Raw genomic sequence first — 23,051 nt, 5'->3', positions numbered from 1 at the left:
TATGCAAGAAAACTGACCTTTCTCTATTAAAAATCCCTGGACCATAACTTATTAAAACAAATTAAATGATAGACTCAGCCATTCTTATTTCAATCCTTTTTAACTAGGACATTTATATTTCCCATTTATATTGTATAACAAAGCCAAGCACTTGTGAATATACTATAACGCATGATAGAACTTTAATAAAGAGTTGCATGTATTTCAGCACCAAATGCCTGTGAAATGGATGAGTTCCAGTGTGCAAATTTCCGATGTGTTGAGACGGTGTTTTACTGCGACACTGATGATGATTGTGGGGATATGAGTGATGAACCACAAGGATGTGGTATGAAATACATTTTAACAGAAACCATCTATCTCAATTTATTGTTATTTCAAAATTATTTTTTGGTCCAGATTTAAGCTTGACTATTGGAAGAGTAAAGGAAGCTTTTTAGCTTGACTATTCGAAGAATAAGGAGGGATTTACTACTCGCCCCAGCATCGGCGTCTGGTTCAAGTTTTAGGGCATGTTGGGATTTTCACTTATAAGTCCAATACCCTTAATTCAATTCCCTAAATACTTCACACAGTTGTTTATGGCCATCATATAATGAGGTTAGATAACTCCATATTATCCTTTTTTCAAATTATAGCCCCTGATTGACTATGGAACTTAGGTTAAAGTTTTAGGGCAGGTTGGGATATTTATTAATAGCTTCTATACCCTTCATTCAATTGATTTGATACTTCACACAGTTGTTCAGGACCATACCACAATGAGGTTACATAACTCCATATTATCCTTAATACAAGTGATGGCCCCTGATTGACTGAGGAACTTAGGTTTAATTTTTAGGGCAGGTTAAAGTTTTAGGGCAAGTTGGGATTTTCTCTTATAAGTCCAATATCCTTCATTCAGTTCACTAAATACTTCACATTTTATTTTTTTTATTTTTTTTTTTTATTTTTGCATGTTAATGATCTTATTGTTCATTTCGATACATTGTTTTATTCATTTGTACAAACAACTTTTGAAAAAGTGTAGTTACAAAAATAAATTTCTTACAATTGCCCAATTACTTTTAAATTTATTTGAGATATTTGTATTTTTATAAATGTTCCATGCTAACTGAAGGCTATTTCTGAAACCAATTACTGTTGGAACACACTTTTTTCTTTTGCACAAAAAAATAAATTTCTTATATTCTAATAAAAGTATATCAAATTTAAAGTTATTATTCCCAGAACCTAACAATACAAACATACTGTTTATGACAATACTTGAGTCATTTGTATTCAACTTTTGTAGCATATCCTGCAATACCGGCTGTATTTTATTGCAATCCCAAAAGAGATGTAAAAGAGTTTCTTTACAGCATTCACAAAAGGAGCAATTATCATTTTCAACTAGCTTCATTTTATATAATAATGAGTTGGTTGGTAATATTCTATGAAGAACTCTTAATTGTAACCATTGGATGTAAGAATCCTTTGTACACTTAAATACACAGCTATAGACATTTTTCCAATTAATACAGACATTTTCATATTGTAACAGCCATTTGTGTTGACTTGTAGGAATTTCATTATTATCAATAAAGATTTTGTAAAGAAATCTGTTAACAGTTTCTTTTGTCTAAATTGGGTTAATAAAAGTGTTCATACATGGGTTACTACATTCTAAAAAGTTAAAGACATTGAACACAAGATTACATACTTCACAACAGTTGTTCAGGACCATCACACATTGAGGTTACATTACTCCATAGTATCCCTAATAAAAATTATGGCCCCTGATTGACTAAGGAACTTAGGTTAAAGTTTTATGGCACATTGTGTCAAGTTAAAATTTAAGGGCAAGGTTTTTACTTATTACTTCTATACCCTTCATTTAATTGACTTAATTCTTCACGACCATCCATCAATTAGGTTACATAACACCATTTCATTATTAATACAAATTATGGCCCCTGATTGATGTAGAAACTTTAAGAAGATTAAAGTTTTAGGGAACATTGTGTCTCTTTCATGGTTTAGGCCATGTAAGGATATTTGCTAACTACTTCTCTACCTTTCATTCAATTGACTTAATACTTCATACAGTTGTTTATGGACACCACGCAGTTAGGTTACATAACTCCATATTATTCTTTATACAAATTATGGCCCTTGATCGATTGAAGAAAAAGTTATTTAAGTTGTTTGGCAACTTTCATTTTAGATCTCAAATACTGTTTATTCAATAGCCTTCATACTTGACCCAGCAGCCATCACATAATTAGGTTACATAACTCCATATTAACCATAAACACAAATTATGGCCTTTAATTGACTTTTTTTTTTTTTTTTTTAAATTTTAACAAGCTTTTCAATAAAAACCAGGTTAAAAGATCTGGGATGTCGTTGTCCTTACTTTTATTTCACCTGAGCTTTAAGTCCTCAGTGTGAGCAATTGTGATAGAGTATTTGTCTGTTATCCCTGTGTTTGCAACATTTTTATTCTAACAACTTCTCGTCCTAAGCCACTGGTACAATTTCAACCAAACTTTATACAGAAATGTTGAAAGTTTCGTAAGGTGAGCCTCTATCAAATTCCTTACACCATGTTGATTATAAAAACATGGTTGCCAGGGGCGAGGCTCTTCATAATCCATTCGCAAGTTTTCAAAATATTTTCGCAGAAATGTTAACATTTCATCAAAATATTATAATTATCTTTTTTATTTTCACTCATTGAAAAACTTATTCACAGTATCAATGTGCTGTAAGAGTAATGGCAATTTGTAAACAAATCCATATTTTACATGCAGAATGTTTTCTGATCAATAACTTTATAACCCTTTGTCCAATCAGGTTAGCGATATAGGGCCATCTTGGCTTCTTGTTTATGTCTATACAGAAGTTAATCTATCCAGCCATGTATTAGATGTTATATGAATGAACTTTGATATGATACTTTCAGTACCTAGACACACACACTGCGCCGAGTCTATGATCCAATGTTTAAACGGCTCATGCTTGACGCGGGAGCAGCTTTGTAAAGGTTTCACGTGCGAAGAATATGTGACAGACATCTCAGGCCTCACGTGTGCAGGGGTTACCTGCGCTGAACACCAGTTCCAATGTCTAGATGGCATCTGTATTGACGAGAGTCGAGTCTGTAACGAGATACGCGACTGTTTTGATGGCACAGATGAGGACATGAGTTGCAGTAAGTTCTTTTGATTAAAGATCATGTTCAGACTTTAATTATATAACCCACTCTAGACTTTTAATACCCCAGGACTGACTTAAACACTGTGTTGTGAATTAAAAATCCAGAAAAATGATAACTTATCATGCGAAAAAGTGCTGTGATAAATTTAAGACTTTTTGAAATTGACCAAAAGCAAAAAGAATATTGCAATCTACCATATGTATATTTTTTTTCCCTTACAGATGTGGATGAATGTCAGATGTTCAAACCATGTAGTCAGATTTGTACGGACAAGAAGATTGGATATGAGTGCTCATGTAACCAAGGTTACACTCTGAAAACGGAGGGAAAAACATGTCAAGGTTCACCTATAATACTTATATATATTTTTCTGGCTCATTACATATTTTTTTTAGTCTGTAATCTTTACAAACATTTTCAATGTTACTTCAATATTTGAACAAAAACATCAACTGTTTTAAGGTAAGGGTCAATGTGTAAGCTTTTAAGCTTACTTACTAAATTTACTTTAGGTTAAGGGTCAAGTGGTTTTAAGATGTTGAAACATAATAATACTTTTAACAAACAAAAAATGTGTCGATAAAGAAATAACTAAAGGAAAACTATTGAGATTTGTCCAAGGATTATGATACAAATGGTATTGGATTTGAAGGCTTCAAGATGAATAATGTCTGTGTGAATTGTTCGATTCAGACGTGGACGAGTGTTCCACAGAGTTCCCGTGTGCGCATTTCTGCCACAATGTGCCGGGGACGTACTATTGCACATGTGCTGAGGGGTTTTCCTTGGAAGATGACAGAAGGGGGTGTAATTACACAAACAGCAGTGAGTTATAACTTATACATTTAAGCTGGTCTGTTTTTCAAAGAAAAAAGAAAGTCAAGGTATTCATGTAATTTTGGTCTCATTGTCAGCAATCACTTTCAACCTTCACAGTGTTCTCAACAAGAACCGGCTGCCAGCCAAAATGGATGGTTTGAACTTGTCAGTCTGGAAAAATAATTTTAAGTAGAATAAGTAGTAGCGGTTCGTTTACTTTACTATTTGAGACGGTTCAACTGAAACTTATTGAGAACACTGCTTCACTTTGACTCCAAATCCATTCAAAATATTCACATGAAACACACAAGGTCCATAACTCTGACTTTAATTATTTTCCATTTATGCCCCTTTTCAACTGAAATTTTAACAACAATAATAAACTAACGTTGTCGTCCACTCCATGGCACTCTTGCTAGTGTTAAGTTTCTGATCAGGTTTTTGGAAGAAGCTTTTTGATCAATGATTCTTCAATTGTATAGGTTTCCTTAATAAATTGTGTTGATTATATATCTTGGGGAACGATTTTAAGTGCAAAAAAAGAACTTGACACAGTTAAATGTAATTGTACATGTTGGTGTTTGTTTACAGGTGATCCTCCCTATCTTCTCGTCTCCAACCGCTACTACATCCAAAAGGTCAACCTGGTTCCCAACGCTGACGACTCACATAACATAACCATCATCCAATCAAATCTCTCGCACTCGGTTGCCATAGATTTTGATATATCGGAACAGATGATCTACTGGACAGATATTCGTAGTCAGAGCAGCACCATCAGCAGGAAAAAACTCGATGGGAATGTAACTGCGGTGTGTACGCCTTTCACTTTTAGCTTTTAAAAGTTTCATGCAAATTTGATACAATGCAGATCATCTTGTACATGTTTCTGGGTCATGTTCTCTGAAGTATAATCAAAAATAAATTCAATACAGCCTGAAGATGGGCAACAATTATGGGTTGGATTGATTGAATTTGTTTTAAAAATCCTTGAATCAAAATATCCTGCTTAAGTTCTGAAAAGTTTTGACACTCACTGATTTTTTCTGTACAATTTCTGACGATTTTTTTTGTCCCATTCACTATGTCATGTAAAATAGATAAAGAACAAATATGATCCGCATAAAAGTTTGTTATATTTCATGATTAAAAACAAACCTAGTTAAAGTCCTTGTTGCTCTGTTATTTCTATAGCATTATTGTTAATTTGTAATAAAAATGGGTTCCCATACATTAATTTTGAAAACACTGCTTGACAGTTCTACTTCTATGAACTATGGAGAACTATATGATCATATAATAGTATGGGAACATCTATTGTACAGGAGGTCCTGCACAGCTCTACAGTCCTAAATCCTGATGGGATTGCAGTAGACTGGATTGGCCGAAATCTCTATTGGTGCGATAGAAACACGGACACAATTGAAGTTTCCCTCCTGGACGGAAGGTAAATTCAAATCTGCTTTTCTTACAGTTCTGATATAGTATTGCACCGGAAATGTCAAAGGATTGTTTGTCAGCTTGAGAAATTGTGCACATGTAGTTTTTGTGACATTTCACTTTATTGCCCTGGTTTAATAAAACAATGTTCTGTAAATCTTATGTTATTTTTAATCATTTTTTTCTTTGAATGTATAGGTACAGGAAGGTCTTGTTAAAGGACAAAACTTTTCTTCGTGAGCCTCGAGCCCTCGAGTTATTTCCCAAGTATGGCTACTTGTTTATATCTGACTGGGGAGAACACCCACACATCAGTCGCCTCTCAATGGATGGCACGCAGAAACAACACATTATTACCAATGACATCGCCTGGCCCAATGGTCTGACTATTGACTACATCACAGAGAAAATCTTCTGGGTCGATGCAAATTATGATTACATCGCTATGGCTGATTTAGACGGACAAAACAGACATCGGATATCAGACCAGAGTTTACCCCATCCGTTTGCTATTACCACATTTGTGGACAAGATTTATTGGTCTGATTGGGAATACAACGCGATCTACGAGGCTCGTAAATTTTCGGGTGAAAAGAGGAGGAGAATAGCGCTGCTGAATCAACGACCGATGGATGTCGTGGTCTACCATGCTCTAAGACAGCCTCAGTGTATGTATTCAGTATTGTCTCTATGCTATGCCATGCATTATTTGTACCTTCTGGTTAACCCTTCGTCAGTCTTTCAGTGGTGTCTGCCTCTCACCCAAGAGGTTGTGTGTTCGAGGCCCACCAGTGTGAGAGTGGTCTAGTGGTTAAGGTGTCTGCCTCTCACCCAAGAGGTTGTGTGTTCGAGGCCCACCAGTGTGAGAGTGGTCTAATGGTTAAGGTGTCTGCCTCTCACCCAAGAGGTTGTGTGTTCGAGGCCCACCAGTGTGAGAGTGGTCTAGTGGTTAAGGTGTCTGCCTCTCACCCAAGAGGTTGTGTGTTCGAGGCCCACCAGTGTGAGAGTGGTCTAGTGGTTAAGAAGTGCCCCCAAAATCGTGTTGTTTATTCATTAAGCTATTCAATGTTTTAAAATATTGCAATGTTCATTTTAAAACAGCAGAAGCTTATAGTAGATTGGTTTTGTGCATGCTAGAATCTTGGACATCACAATAGTTTTGATTTGCTAATATCCACTGTTTCAGGGTATAACCCTTGCAAACAACTCAACTGTTCACACCTGTGTCTGTTGAAACCCGATGGAAAGAACAATGTGACAGCCACGTGTGCCTGCCCCGAAAACCACAAACAGGAAGGAAACACCTGTAAATCAGACTGTGACTCGTAAGTCAGATTTCATTTAAAGATGCACTATTACTCCCAAATTAGATTTAACACATTTAATACATTTGTTTTATTATACCAAAAAGAATGAACAAATGTCGAAAACAGTGGTTCGTATGAAAGTAATCAGTTATCAGTAATTAATATTTTCCATAAATGCATTATTTAATAAGTAGTTAAAGGTTCATCACTCAAAATTTATTTTTGTTATACATGTGTATGTTTTGATTTTGAATGTCACTTTTAATATCTTAGATGAATGCAAATACATTTTTAATCATGTTTAAATTTTGAAAAAAATACACCAAAAATATTAGTTTGTTTATTTGTAAAAACAAAAGTGATTGCCTCACTTTGTTGCTCTTGTCATGGCATGCAAAACCTTTCGACTTTAACTTAAAAACTGGTACAAAAAAGATTTTAACATGAAATTATGGTAAACATGTTCACTCATGCAATATGCACATGATGTTTGATGACAGCTCCTTTATTGTACATAATTATTCATATTGAAGTGTCATCAAGGTTGTTGGCTTTTGCTCACATGAGCACAGAGTACTCCATGTGAGCTATTGTGGTCAGACTTTGTCCGGTGTCTGTTTAACATCCACTCCATCTTGCAGTGACTTGCCATCTTTGTGGTCATACTTTGCTCTTTAGAAATGTTATCAATCATTATTTCCAAAGTGCTTGGGGAAAGTCATCATGAAAACATGTTACATACTTATCTGTCTACATAGGCCCAAATACTTATGGCTATCTGTACATTCTAGGGGCATTTGTCACACTTTTGTAACAGTTTTTGTTACAGGCCTTTTTTAAAAGAAATAATTTTTAGTTTGTTTCTGCTAAGGACACAAGTTCTATCAAGATTGGTTTGGTGTATGGTGTTGCAAAAAATTTTCTCGAGGGGTGAATTTGAAAAGGTCCTGAGTGACATTTAATAAAGAAGAAGATAGAACCTTTTCACTAGCACCCCTTGATATAGACCTTAGATATTTAGTTCAATGCATCTTAAACGTTACCATATCACGTTTATTCAGGTGCCATTATGAAAAATAGCACAGTTTACACTGCAATATAAATTAAATAACTCATTTTGAATGAACCCAGGAGCCAGTTCCTGTGTGCAAACAGTTCCAAGTGTATTCCGGGCTGGTGGCAATGCGACGGAAGTCCCGATTGTGAAGACCAATCGGACGAGAGGCTTAAGGGGGACGTATGCCCTCCATACACGTGTAAACAGCCCGGGCTCTTCCAGTGTACAAGAGCTGTCAATGGGAGCAATGAGTGTTTCTCACCTAATTACATCTGTGACGGCACTCCTCAGTGCACTGATGGCTCCGATGAGAAAATCTATGATTGTGGTATGTGTTGTGTTTTTAGGATTGAATGCTTTATAACACTCTTAGAATTATATTGATTTTAAAATGTTTGTTGTATTCATTTGCTTGCTTATTAAAGCTAATGCTGAAATATTGTCAGTTTTATGGCTCTTTTTATACTTTGAAATTATGACATTTTTATACCCCCAACAAACAAAAGTTTAAAGGGTGTATGTTGGAGTCACCATGATCAGGTCAGTCAGTTGTTAAGTCAGTCAATCCATCAGTCTGTCCATTGCAATTCTCCTTGTCTGGGGCAATTTAATTTAACTACATACAATGATAGAACATAATGACAGGAAGTGTAATGTACAAGAACCTTAACTCTATTTTAGCTAATTACAGAGTAACTGTCCTTGTTCCTTTTTCTGTCCAGAATATTTATTAAAAAGTATGAGATTGAACCAAATAAAACCTAATACATATACCGTATTATATCATGCATAGGACGCACTTTTTTACCCCCAATTCTCGTCTTAAAAGTTGTCTGCGTCCTTTCTATGCTATTAGAATTTCATCTGTTTTTTTCCAAGTCCATTTCAGGTCGAAAATATCGGACCGGGGAAGAACGCGGTAATAGTAAGTATCTGTACTGCGTCACCGAAGAGAACAACTGACATAGGTAAAATCACGCAAGTTAACACACGCAGAAATACATTAATGTTTACTTTAAAATGATTTATTGAGAAATAAATTGAAAACAAACAAGAGTGTTTACTTTTTTATAAAAGGGACGCTACTCACAAAAACTCGATGTGAGTCAGCACTTTAACTGGATTGAGTTATAACGGCAACGGAAAATCGGGAAACGAGGTAAATATCAATTAATTGTGTTCATGATTTTAATGTTTCGATATTTTACAAAACATTTTGGTTCTATGTTACTGTTTTAAAAAAATAATAAAGGAATGTGCATAACGCAAAGTAGCATTATTGTCACTATCAAATCTTTTCAAATGTGCGAATGTGTGAAAAACACCCGCTGTCTGTCATTAGAAAAACATCAATAGAACAAACTATTGCGATGGTAATACCGTATGGTTGTTTGTTCGCACTTAACCCGATGTGCCTCCCGCTGGCAAGGCTAATTACCGACACGCATTAATTATGCCGATATGCTTTAATTCGTGCAGCGACAAGCCTTATCAAAACAATCAATAGTTTTGACAATACACAGTTTTGTTGCGATTGCAACCGTTGCAACAGTTGACTGTCATTCAGAAGGCATGTCGGGACTATTGCAACGGTTGACTGTCAGTCGGGACTATTACGGCATTTGTATAAGTCTTATAATATGCGTGAATGTTCTCAAAATATCAAGACATATATCATTGTTGTGTAAGCTAAATTACCAAAATACGACGATAATTATCGAAATACACAAGACAGTTATCAAAATATGCCTTATATAAAAAAAAATGTTTGTTTTTTACTTCAATATATGTATTAAATTCTTTACCAACCTCAATTTTTCGGCTCCGATTTTGACATTTTCCCGCTGCGTCCTATCTTTTATATTAAGGGTTTTTACCCGTTTTCTCAACTATTTTTTTGCCTGCGTCCTATCTATGCTAGCGTCCTATACATGATATAATACGGTAGATCTCATTTAGGAGATATGCAGTGCAAAAGAACAAAAAATCTGGTTGCAGTATTTTTTAGTTATTTTCCATTGTCTTAATGTAATTCTTTGTCGAAAAGCGCTGTTGATACTGTTCGTCATTTGTCAGGGGATATGGCAGTCTGTGACTGCTCTTTTATACCATTTGTTGTTTGCTTCTTTCCATAACTTAATATGTTTTGAGGTTAAAAAGCTTTATTTTCTGAAATTTAAACACTTACCGGTAGAAGAAGATTGCATGCTTCATCTCTCTTATAGTCCATATTTCTATATAGAAGGACTACTGTGAAATCATTAATGTTCGTGGGGCATTAATGTTCGTGGTTTTCGTGGGTAGGGTGATCCACGAATTTAAGATCCCACGAAATATAGACCCTTTATTCACTTTTTCAATTGCCATGTTATGTACGTACTAGTTTATTCGTTACAGTCGCAGTATACAGCGATTATACCTGTCTCACTGTATATTTTACTATCATTGTTTTGTTAATATATTATATCTGCCTTGAACAAATAATAAACCAAATCAATTAAATGTGTTTTTATGAACCAAATGACAGAAGCACGTGTTTAAACGTGTGCTGTTAATGAAAATCTCCATGTTAACAAGATGTGCGTGATGAGTGTCAGTACTCGATTTTTTATTTAATGAATTAATTAATCGATCACATTGGAGGTTACTGAGCACACAACTTTACAAGGTACAAAACAACGCGTTCAATATATTTATTAAACAAAAACGTGTGAATAAATATTGAAATGATCTTGTTAACTCAAATATATGCACCTTTTCAGTGTTATCACAGTTTGCAAAATTCTTAATTGGTATTCAATGGCTTCCCCTTTCTATATTTATGATCAGTGTACATCTTCTTTTATGACCATAATTCCCAATTAAATCGATAATTGACATGGGTATATGCACTAATTGGCATCTCGTACCACTTTAGCGAGTGTCATAAATCGTGTGACGTAGAAGACGGAAATCACGGGCCAGCGCGTGGAGATTATGCAGACGATCGAGGACGATCGCATATTCGATTATTTTTTTCAAAAATGAAAAACCACGAATTCAAGTACCCACGAAATTGTATTTTTTCGGCAAACCACGAAATTTCATGCCAACAAATATAAATGATTTCACAGTATTGCCTTGATTGATGCCTTCTCACAGACTTGGGGCATTCAAGGAGAATACAATAGTCCCGGTGAAACTTTTATTACAAGAAGATGGTGTAGTAAGGGTATTAATAAAAGCCAGTGATAGCTCTAGTTGCACTAATTCCAGGCACATACCCCTGTATTGCTGGCCAGTTCAAGTGTGAAGAGGACGGAAAGTGTATAAGCAGTTTTCGACTATGTGACGGTAAACAAGATTGCTCAGACGGCGCAGACGAAAGGAACTGCAGTAAGTTTCGTGTTGCCATGATAAAATGATTGATCAGTATTAGGTTCAAGGTTGGGTGGGGAAATTTATAAAAAGGTTAAATATACATTTTACAAAATCAATGTAAAAAAAGTGACATGTGATTTGCAGTATTTTTTATCCGTTTTTATCTTTGTGACTTCTTCATATTTTTCTATTCTTTCTAGATTCAATTTCATTCCTATCATTTTATACCTCAAATCACTGTGTTTATCACTTTTTCCCCCCAGAAATCAAAAAAAAAAATGCTTGCATCTTATCTGTAGTATTAGGCTTTTGCCAAAAAATTGCGAAGTCCATTTCTGGCCAAAATTTGCTTTAATAGAGAAATAAATGGAAAAAAGGTGTCTGTTTACATTTTACTTCCAAGGGACATTACTCCCAGCGATTGTTGGATTTAGCTATATCAGCAGTCAGAAATTGAGTACATCAGCAGAACAAAAAACGAAGTTATAATTTCTGATTGCCCATATTAAAAACTATTTTTCGTCACATTTCTGGGACTTTTGTATCCTTTCCCCCCATTTTGTCAATGCACAGTTTTCCTACTTTTCAGTTTTTATCTGTAAATGATTCAGTTTTTATACCCCCGACAAATGAAGTTTGAAGGGGGTATATTGAAGTCACCCTGTGGTGAGTCGGTCGGTCAGTCGGCCGGTCCGTCGGTTTGTCGGTTGGTCTGTTGCAATTTACCTTGCCTTGTCCGGAGTATAACTTAAAAACTACTGAATGGAATTGGATTAAACTTCATATAATGGTAGAGCATAATGGGAGGAAGTGCAGTGTACAATAACCATAACTCCTATTCTTGCCTATTACTGATTACTATTATTGCCCTTTGTTACTTATTTTTGTCAGGAGTATAACTTAAAAAGTACTGGATGGAATTGATTGGAACTTCATACAATGGTAAAGCACAATAAGAGGAAGAGCAGTGCACAAGAACCATAACTCTATTTCAGCTAATTACAGAGTTACTGCCCTTTGTTACTTTTTTCTTGTCCAAAGCATAATTTGAAAACCACTGGATGGAATTTAATAAAACTTCATACAGTGATAGACCATAAAGAGAGGGAGTGCAGTGTACAGGAATCTCAATTCTATTTCAGCTAATTACAGAGTCACTGCCCTTTGTTACTTTTTCTTGTCCGGAGCATAACTTGATAACTATTGGATGGAATCTAATAAAACTTCATACAGCAATAGATCATAATGAGAGGAAGTGCAGTGTACAGGAACTGCAATTCTATTTCAGCCAATTACAGAGTTACTGCCCTTTGTTACTTTTTCTTGTTCAGACATAACTTGAAAACAATTGGATGGAATTTGATAAAACTTCATACAGTGATAGATCATAATGAGAGGAAGTGCCGTGTACAGGAACCGCAATTCTATTTCAACCAATTACAGAGTTATTGCCCTTTGTTACTTTATTCTTGTCCGGAGCATAGCTTGAAAACTACCGGATAGAATGTAATAAAACTTTATACAATGGTACAGCACAATGAAAAGAAGTTCAGTGTACATGAGTCATTATACTCTTTTAACAAATTACAGAGTTATTGCCTTTTTTTGTGTGTTTTTTTGTCAAACTTTTGTCCACATAGTAACTTGAAAACTACTAGATGGAATTTCATAAAACTTCATACAATGATAAATCAAAATGAGAGGCGGCTTTCGGGGGTATTAATCACCTTCAGTGATAGCTCTAGTTTTTTCTCCAAATACATTGTGAATCAGTAGTGATGCATTTAAGTCCATTGAATCATTGCTTACCAGAGATGGCCTGATGGCTATAATTTTTAATAATATATAACTGTTATTCATGCCTCAGTCACATTTGCTGCGGTGGTTGTGGGGTCTTTAATATCTATGGCCAATAGCAATTATATTGCCAACGCAGCATTCTCACAGTCGGTCACAAATGTTTGGGTAACTGCATGGCCTATTTTTAATTGGAGACAGAAACACTGTGGCTAAAGCAGTCCCTGCAGGGGCCATAGGTTTTTGACAAAAGACAAGGCAGACGCAAGGTAGCGGCAAGAATATATGCTCCACTTATGGCGCAGACTGTCCAGAGGCCGTACAGATATGGTGCAGCTGGTGTAGTGGAGTCAGGTGTGGGCCTTGTATTGCCCTAAGGGTGTGCCACATACTGCAAGGCCACCATACGGGCACCGTTTGGCCGCCTTAAGGCTACCCTAGGGCACCCATGGAAATGCTCTATTGCATGTCTAATTGCTACTGTGCACCTGGTATGAAAGTAATTGTTATTTTGCAATATAATCACAGGGCGACCCTATCAGGCTGTGATGGATAGGGATATGCCCTATGATGACATGGCGTCTATTCCAGATGCTCTGCTGCTGCTGCTGCAAATATCTCTCAATTTTGGGGGCCTATGGCCATCTTTTTATACCTGTGGGAAATTTTGACTGAGGTATCAGGGCAAAGTTTCATCACAGGCTTTAGGAAACAGGTATAAGACATGTGTATGTTAAGACGGAAGATTGGTGCAAAATAATCATCAACTGTTGTACAAAATATGTATATTGATCTACTTCCTGGATCTATTTATAGCTACATCTTAATATCTCTAAATATCATCTTCCTGTTTCTATTTTTTAGCCAACCAAGAGTGCCTGCCCACCCAGTACAAGTGTACGAACTCACGTAACTGTATCCCCTACCTGTGGCAGTGTGACGGTGACAATGACTGCAGTGAAGGCGATGATGAACTTGACTGCTCTACCCGCAAGTGTAAAGATGGTTACATCAAGTGCGCAAAAACAAGTGAGTGGTGCTCAGTAAGGGGCAGTGTTTCTCTCACTGTTTGATGAATTCAGCCAGGGCCCTTTGAATTGTGCAAACTAGCGACATCAATTTTGAAAAGTCAGATTTCAAAACAATAGCTATTTAAATAAAATGGGGTAATTAAATTGTTCTAATTATGCAAATTGCAGAGCTTCTTTGAAAGTACTGGATGAAATTAAATAAAACATCATGCAAGTAAAATGCTGAATGAGAGAAGGTACACTGCTGTACAATACCTCCAAAACACTATTGCAGCTAATTACAGAGCTATTGCCCTTTTATAATTATTGTCATATTTCATCACTTATCAGTGACATTATTGTTGCCCTTGCAGAAAGTGTTTTCATTAATGTTGCACATGATTATCAAACATGGCTTCGACAATTAGTCAGTCTGTACCGACTTTGGACCAATTTCAGAACAGAAATTGGCTAAAATATTTGTCCAATGGCACTGTATTTCAGCTGTTTTCAATGACGTTGTATTTCAGCTGTTGGCACGTTGTATTTCAGCTGTTGGCAATGACGTTGTATTTCAGCTGTTGGCACGTTGTATTTCAGCTGTTTTCAATGACGTTGTATTTCAGCTGTTGGCACGTTGTATTTCAGCTGTTGGCAATGACGTTATATTTCAGCTGTTGGCACGTTGTATTTCAGCTGTTTTCAATGACGTTATATTTCAGCTGTTGGCACGTTGTATTTCAGCTGTTGGCAATGACGTTATATTTCGGCTGTTGGCACATTGTATTTCAGCTGTTGGCTCGTTGTATTTCAGCTGTTTTCAATGACGTTGTATTTCAGCTGTTGGCACGTTGTATTTCAGCTGTTTTCAATGACGTTATATTTCAGCTGTTGGCACGTTGTATTTCAGCTGTTTTCAATGACGTTGTATTTCAGCTGTTGGCACGTTGTATTTCAGCTGTTGGCACGTTGTATTTCAGCTGTTGGCACGTTGTATTTCAGCTGTTGGCACGTTGTATTTCAGCTGTTTTCAATGACGTTGTATTTCAGCTGTTGGCACGTTGTATTTCAGCTGTTGGCACGTTGTATTTCAGCTGTTGGCACGTTGTATTTCAGCTGTTGGCACGTTGTATTTCAGCTGTTTTCAATGACGTTGTATTTCAGCTGTTTTCAATGACGTTGTATTTCAGCTGTTGACAATGACGTTGTATTTCAGCTGTTGACAATGACGTTGTATTTCAGCTGTTGACACGTTGTATTTCAGCTGTTGACAATGACGTTGTATTTCAGCTGTTTTCAATGACGTTGTATTTCAGCTGTTGACAATGACGTTGTATTTCAGCTGTTGACAATGACGTTATATTTCAGCTGTTGGCACGTTGTATTTCAGCTGTTGGCAATGACATTGTATTTCAGCTGTTGGCACGTTGTATTTCAGCTGTTGGCAATGACATTGTATTTCAGCTGTTTTCAATGACGTTGTATTTCAGCTGTTGGCAATGACATTGTATTTCAGCTGTTTTCAATGACGTTGTATTTCAGCTGTTGGCACGTTGTATTTCAGCTGTTGGCACGTTGTATTTCAGCTGTTGGCAATGAAGTTGTATTTCAGCTCTCATCAATGGCATTGTATATCAGCACTTATTAATGGTGTACTTGAGCACTTACTAATGACACTGTATTTTGCAGACAAGTGTATTCCGAAGGCGTGGGAATGTGACGGTGAAGCGGACTGTGGCCCGGAGGATAACACAGATGAGAACCAGTGTGGTAATGTTTACCTGTTTTAGATTTACTTTACCTGTTTACCTGTATAGTGCAATTTTACCTGTATTGTAGGATTGGTTACTTTAAGGATGACAATATTCCAATGCTCATACTATCATGTTTTAAACAGATGCATTTTAAAAATCAGACTACGCAAACATCCTCAGAAATGTTCATGCCGGTCAGTTTGGTAAATTGAAACTTTTACCATCCCAAACCAAATTTTATTAGCTCGACTATTGGAAGAATAGGTGGGCTATACTACTTGCCCCGGTGTCGGCGTCCGGTTAAAGTTTTAGGGCAAGTTGGGATTTTCACTTACAAGTCCAATACCCTACATTCAATTGACTTAATACTTCACGCAGTTGTTCAGGGCCATCACATGATGAGGTTAGATAACTCCATATTATTCTTTACACAGATTATGGCCCCTGATTGACTATGGAACTTAAGTTAAAGTTTTAGGGCAAGTTTGAATATTTATTAATAACTTCTATATACTTTGTTCAATTGACTTAATACTTCACACAGTTGTTCAGGACCATCACACAATGAGGTTACATAACTCCATATTATCCTAAATACAAGTTATGGCCACTGATTGACTTAGGTTAAAGTTTTAGGGCAGGTTAAAGTTTTAGGGCAAGTTGGGATTTTCACTTAAAACTCCAATACCATTCATTCAATTGACTTAATACTTCACACAGATGTTCAGAGCCATCCCATAATGAGGTTAGATAACTCCATATTATCTTTTATACAAATTATGGCCCCTGATTGACTATGGAACTTAGGTTAAAGTTTTAGAGCAGGTTGGGATATTGTTTAATAACTTCTATACCCTTCATTCAATTGACTTAACACTTCACACAATTGTTCAGGACCATCACCCAATGAGGTTACATAACTTCATATCCTTAATACAAGTTCTGGCTCCTGATCGACTTAGGTTAAAGTTTTAGGCAAGTAAAAGTAAAGGGCAAGTTGGGATTTTAATAAAAAGACTTCTATACCTTTCATTAAATGCACTTAATAAAATTCAAAATTATTTACGACCATCTTACAACAAGAAACATAACTCTGTTTTAAGCCTAAATACAAATTATGGTCCTTGATTTTTTTTTTTTTTTTTTTTTTTTTCATTTGAAAGGCATATTTGTATATTCTTAACCACATTTTCATAATGGGAAATCAAGTTATTTTAATGACTTGTGTCATTGTTTGGGCGGGCTGGTGGGAGGGCAGCATCAAAGTCACCTTATGTATCGAATAATTTTAGTTAGGTTTGACATAAAGAGACCAAACTTGGTATTATTACATCGTTATTGTATTCTAAGTCAAAGCGGCGTAGTCGAGCGTGCTGTCTTATGACGGCTCTTGTTAGACCAAATTCTTTCCAGATTTTTTTGCCATTGGCATTGTCACCAATTTTTTTGTATTTCATAGTTTGAAATTGCTTTTAAAAGCAGGAGTTTTATGTATTGTTTTACATAATTTGTTACTTGATCCAGCCAGTTGAATTTCACCACTAACCGTACAGTCACATATTCCATGTGCCACATTTTAAAAAGATCTGTTATTAGCCTTACCGCCTATTTTGAAACGGTCAATAAAGTGTCTTAACCTACTACAAGGTTGATTCATCTGAGGTTTAAACGTCAAATTGCGCAAAAATGGCATAATGTTGTGGTAGAATAGTAGATAACATACTTGACCACCAAGCCAGAGACTTGGATAAGATTGATGGCTGTGCCAGACTGACTTTTCATGTTCCACAAAATTATTTAAGTATTTGTAACTTTTTAACTTCAATTGCTTACAAATGTCTTCTCATCTGGATACAAAAAGTGACCAAATTAAGCAAATCAGTAGAGCACAGGCCCTCATGAGCCTCTTGTTATGCCCCCTTTGGAAGAGAAGGGGTATATTGTTTTGCACATGTCGGTTGGTAGGTTGGTATACCAAAGCTTGTCCCAGTGATAACTCCACAATTCCTGGACCTATGGTCATCAAACTTGACATAAATTTTGGCTTGACCAATAGATGACCCCTTTTGATTTTGGGGTAATCAGGTCACAGTGACCTTAAAGGGGCAACATTCGCTGCCTTGGCAGCTGGCAGCGAGTAAATGGGGAGTGGCTTATTGTAACTTTGGGCAGAATAAGAAGACTCAAAATATGGAACAAAAAAATAATTAGGACATATATAAATAGTTTACATGACTGAAGAACAATTGGAGATATTCACTTTACCTGGCTGGGACATAAACATTTGTAATGATGACAAAGCTTTTGATAGAAAAGCGAAGGAGCAACTAACATTTAAGCAATGAGGTTCATAATTATTTTTTTTAAAACGACAAATGTAACATATTTAAACCTGGGAAAGATTCACCAGACTTATTTATTACGTAACGCTTCAAAATAAAAACTTATCAAGGTTTGTTCACTTTTGGTACTGCAGTATTTGATAGTGAGGCATGTCGTCTGCTACAAGCAAGCTGCTAGGGATGTAAAAACCAGCACGTGGTAATGTTTACAACAGAGAGTTCATAACCCCCAGAACACCAATTAGCCACTCCCCCGGCAAATTCAAATTTTCAATCTGACAGGTGGATTTTTTTCTCAAAGTCATGTTTCTAGTAATGTTTCAAAAACAAATTAAGCATTTTTTTTATTTGTTTAACTTTCATTCTACATGCCTGCAAAGTTTCATGTCTCAACTTTTTGTAAGCATTGCATAAATTTGGAAAAAGTTTCCCTGATGTGAAACATGCATAAAATTATACAAAAGCTTGCCCCAGCGCCAACTGGAGGTTTATATAGTCCTGTTGCCCCTTTAAGCGTGTAAAGGTTGACAGCTTCTCCTAGTGATGACTAAACAATGCCTGGATCTATGGTCATCAAACCTAACATGGAGGCTGGCCCTGACCAGTAGATAACCCCTATTGATTTTACGGTCAAACGTCAAGGTCACATTGACCTTGAATGTGAAAAGGTTGTCCGAGTGATAACTCAACAATGCCTGCACCTATGGTCATCAAACCTTACCTAGGCCTGACCAGTAGATGACCCCTATTAATTTCATATTTTATATTGATAATATTCCAACTGATAATGTGAACATTTACTTTAAGAACCAGTTGAATATCATGCATGCCTTGGACAGAGTAAGTTGGGGCTTTTGGACTTTAAAGTCCTGACATGACTGACCTTCAATGACTTGTTATCCATTTTAGATGGTTACTGGAATTCTACATCAGGTAAAAGTAGAACATTGAGCAAGTGATGCAGACAAAAACTGTTGGCATATTGTGCCAGTTAATTTCCACTGCCTACTGTATAAGGTTAGATGTGGTCTTAATTCTCTTTCTTTCTCCTAGATTCATTGCTGAAAACAGTCTATCAAAATACCTTCTTGTCTTTGTTCGGTTGAGCAATAGGGAGGAATATTGATGATGTCCTGCAAATTGTAGGACCTCTTTTCTGAATAAGATTTTAACATTTTTTTCTGCAGGTTTTGGGACTAATGTGTGTCTACTCTGACTTTGGAGCTTGTTTAACTGAAGTAGCAAGAAAAAATGAATAATCCTCACATCAATCTTTTTATCTTGAGATTTGCTTTTGTACCATAAATTCTAGCGCACTAAACAATAAGGGTCTGTAAGAATACTTCTCTTTTCTGTTATGAATTCGAACATTTTTAGCTTGCCTGTTTTGTTTCAAAATTACTATAAAACTAACCTTTGTCATCACTAGCTGTTTGTAGCTTAAGGCCCATTACCCTGGCTTTAATAATTGTCCAGTAATGCTAATGAAACTTTTCAACCTTTCAAACGCTGAACTTTTTGTATCCACCTACTTTGCTCGTAATTGGTTAAATATATGAAAGGCACGGATTCTGGAAAACAATTGACAACATGTAATCATTTCTGTTTTTCTGTAGGGAACATGTAAACAGAGGTACTGTTCTATCTGGCGGCGTGGGCTCTGTTTGGGCTCTATTTTCACAATGGAAATCTGATAATATCTGTTGTCTGTTTCAGAGAAGAAAACTTGTGAACCAAACCATTTCTTGTGTACAAACCAACACTGCATCCCACAACGTTGGAGATGTGATGATGACAACGATTGTTCAGATGGCTCAGATGAATATAACTGCAGTAAGGGATGCTTATAAATGTTATATAATGTAAGACAAGTTAGTGAAGCTCATGTGCAAGACAGGCTTTAGCTGAAAATAAACACAGAAACAAATATTGGGTATAAAGTGTATGAATTTCAGCTTCTTTCTTAACATTTCCTTGGTTCGATTTGATGATTTCTTTATTATACGTTTGATATTGTTTTATTTTCTACTTAGTAAGTGAAAAGTCGACTCATTTAAAATGAACTCTGTTTATTTTGTGTGTGTGTATTGGGCATAATTCATATCTGGATGGTCTGGTTTAGCTGTATGCCTCTTACCCAATAGGTTCGTGGGATGAGGTTTGTTATTCATGGCCTCTGTAAAGGGACATCAGTATAAGTTTCTACCCAAGAAACAAACTCAAGCATAAGTCTATAAGCTCTCAGTTTTCATCACAATTGAACTTAAAGAAACTATAGTTTATAAGCATAGTGTATCTCGACAATGAGAGCTATTTTATACAGTCTAGAATGTTACATTTCTTATACCTGTTAATTCTATTCACAGCTGCCAAGAACTGTTCTGACTCAGAATTTCTCTGCCCGTCTGGAAATCGTTGTATCCCTAACTTAGCCAAGTGTGATGGAAAAGCTGACTGTTCTGATGGTGCTGACGAAAGCGATGATGTGTGTCATGCCACCAGTAAATACAGCTATTTTACCTTTTTCGAAAAATTTCATTGATTGTCCTATTTTGGAGAATAAGTCAATTTAATTGTAATATTATTGATAGCAATTAGTGGGTAAATTGCAATAAAAGTATTTTAAAATCTTGATCCATTTCTCATTTTATATAGGAAGGGAAACATAACAAAATAAATTAAATGCCTGAATGTAACGATAATTAGAAAAAATGCATTCCAGTACTGTTGTCAAAGTGGAATCACTCTGGGAGAGTATTCTCTTTTTTTCCCAGCTTATTATACATGTTTAATCAGAATGAATTAAAAACATTGTCTTATAGGACCGACATGTGACCCTGACCAGTTCATATGTACCACGAGTCGCACATGTGTTCCATCATCATGGCGATGTGATGGGGAACGTGATTGCTCCGATGGCTCTGATGAGGACAAATGTCATGAGCATAGTAAGTGGCCCGTTATGAATTATAAATAATTTTGGTCTTTAATTATTTTTGACAAATTCAGTAATTCATTAAAATTAAGATTATTCAGCTTTTCAAAGAAGAAATGAGGTATTATTATAACCTTGGTTATTTCATCGTGAGCATTGTAGTGTAAAAACTTGGCATGCGCCATGCATCAACAACCATACTAGACATTCTTATGAAACCTGGTACACATGTTGCAAGAGACAAAGTGCTTGTATAGCAAGGGGCATTTATCGGGTTTTAATTATAATTATTGTGTAACGCCCCTTGACTACTAAAACAAAAACAAGAATGAGCAGAGCGGATTATTTTTTCAATGGGATGAAGTTTTGCAGAAAGTGAGAATATTAATAATGGACTATTTTTCAGGCGTATGTAAGGAGTGGGAATACATGTGTGAGGCGGACAGTAAATGTATACAGTTGTCATGGCGATGTGATGGAGAACCCGACTGCTCTGACGGGAAGGATGAGATGGATTGTGGTAAGTTGCCTTGGTTACCTTGTTACACTTTTTTTATGTCCACGAATTCTATAGCTATACACAGCTCTCGTTTCTGTGTCACATCTAAATGCCAACTTAATCATTTTCGATGATTTTGAATCTGAATAGCTGTTTCACCCTGTTATAACCTGTTAGAACCCCATATTATTTGACAATATCACACAAGATTGCTATTTAACCGGAATATGCTGTGATTGTTGATAGGGCTACAGACATTGCAAATTGTCAGTCATTCGGTTTCGACAGCCTCTGAAATTTTGTCAGTCAAAAAAAAAATTGTCAGATTAAAACTAAAACATCGTCATTTTTACACATTCCTGCGCTGACTCGTAATAAAAATTGTGATTAGGCCATTTTGTGACAGTGTGTATTATTCCTACTGAAACAGTACCGGCTTCTTATTTTTATTTTTATTAAGAGTTTGGAACATTTTGAAATGTCTGTTAAAACAGGCCAATGCTTATCGCAACTGTCAGTCTGAAAGAGAACCCCTTATAATTTAAGTCTGACTGAGACTGAGTTACTGGTCAGAACTATTGAACCAATGTTTTTCGCAAGATCTGTGACTAGATTGTATTTCAAGGCTGGGTTAAGCATTTAAAAAAGCGCTTATCTTTGTTAACTATTTATTCCAAATATATTCAAACACTCAAATGTTGTGGACTGACCTATTTTTTCAGACAAGGTGGCATGCCCTCCATTCTGGTTCCGATGTATGGACAATACATGTCTCCCCCCATACAAGAAGTGTGATGGGACCAAAGATTGTCAAGTGAAAGACAGCACGACAAAATGGCATGATGAGGCTGATTCTCTGTGCTGTAAGTCATTATACCCCCACAAACGAAGTTTGAGGGGGTATATAGGAGTGAGCTTGTCGGTCGGTCGGTCTGTCTGTCTGTCAGTCGGTCTGTCGGTTTTCATGGTTTCCGAACGATAACTCATGAACAATTTTTGGTACACAGGTGTAACATCAGAAGATACAGGTCAAGTTCGATATTGGGGCTGGTGGGACCAAGGTCAAGGTCACTGTTACTAAAAATAGAAAAACGGTTTCCGGACGATAACTCATGAAAGGCTTGACAGATTTGAACAATTTTTGGTACACAGGTGTAACATCAGAAGATACAGGTCAAGTTCGATATTGGGGCTGGTGGGGCCAAGGTCATGGTCACTGTTACTAAAAATAGAAAAACGGTTTCCGGACGATAACTCATGAAAGGCTAGTTTTTCTTGTCAGCAGTGTAACTTCTAAATTACTCAACAGATTTAAATAAAACAATACATGCCTGATAAAAGAAGATGCAGTGTGCAGTAACCTTGGGAGTTATGGCCTCTTTTCAAAGGAATAGTTTGCCATTCCTGTGTCCAGGGGGCATTTGGGGGTATTCGTCACTCCTGTGACAGCTCTAGTTTAGTTTATAGTTTTGCCCTCAACAAACACAGCTTGAAGGAGGTACATTGGAGTGTCAATTTTTGTGTTGCAA

The 23,051-nt window shown here is 36.2% G+C and overlaps 1 protein-coding gene across 3 annotated transcripts in view; it reads left to right on the top strand.

Annotated features, from left to right (window-relative positions):
- Positions 1-23,051, top strand: part of LOC128240854 (low-density lipoprotein receptor-related protein 1-like) — a 183,586-nt gene that overhangs the window by 127,026 nt on the left and 33,509 nt on the right. For 2 of the 3 annotated variants that reach the window (XM_052957801.1, XM_052957798.1), the window contains 18 exons: positions 209-328; positions 2,948-3,196; positions 3,424-3,543; positions 3,896-4,027; positions 4,613-4,833; positions 5,347-5,468; positions 5,660-6,129; positions 6,648-6,786; positions 7,900-8,153; positions 11,081-11,200; positions 13,847-14,011; positions 15,682-15,762; positions 18,998-19,021; positions 19,805-19,921; positions 20,455-20,589; positions 20,911-21,036; positions 21,430-21,543; positions 22,245-22,385. In XM_052957801.1, the coding sequence (XP_052813761.1) occupies positions 209-328; positions 2,948-3,196; positions 3,424-3,543; positions 3,896-4,027; positions 4,613-4,833; positions 5,347-5,468; positions 5,660-6,129; positions 6,648-6,786; positions 7,900-8,153; positions 11,081-11,200; positions 13,847-14,011; positions 15,682-15,762; positions 18,998-19,021; positions 19,805-19,921; positions 20,455-20,589; positions 20,911-21,036; positions 21,430-21,543; positions 22,245-22,385 (2,850 nt within the window). The remainder of the gene's footprint in view (positions 1-208; positions 329-2,947; positions 3,197-3,423; positions 3,544-3,895; positions 4,028-4,612; positions 4,834-5,346; positions 5,469-5,659; positions 6,130-6,647; positions 6,787-7,899; positions 8,154-11,080; positions 11,201-13,846; positions 14,012-15,681; positions 15,763-18,997; positions 19,022-19,804; positions 19,922-20,454; positions 20,590-20,910; positions 21,037-21,429; positions 21,544-22,244; positions 22,386-23,051) is intronic. The other variant, XM_052957800.1, reaches the window with a different exon arrangement.

The sequence above is a fragment of the Mya arenaria genome, chromosome 7, assembly GCF_026914265.1.
Source record: "Mya arenaria isolate MELC-2E11 chromosome 7, ASM2691426v1".
Lineage (NCBI taxonomy): Eukaryota > Metazoa > Mollusca > Bivalvia > Myida > Myidae > Mya > Mya arenaria.
Note: the sequence above shows the minus strand (reverse complement) of the source record. Positions and strands in the feature narration are given on the sequence as shown.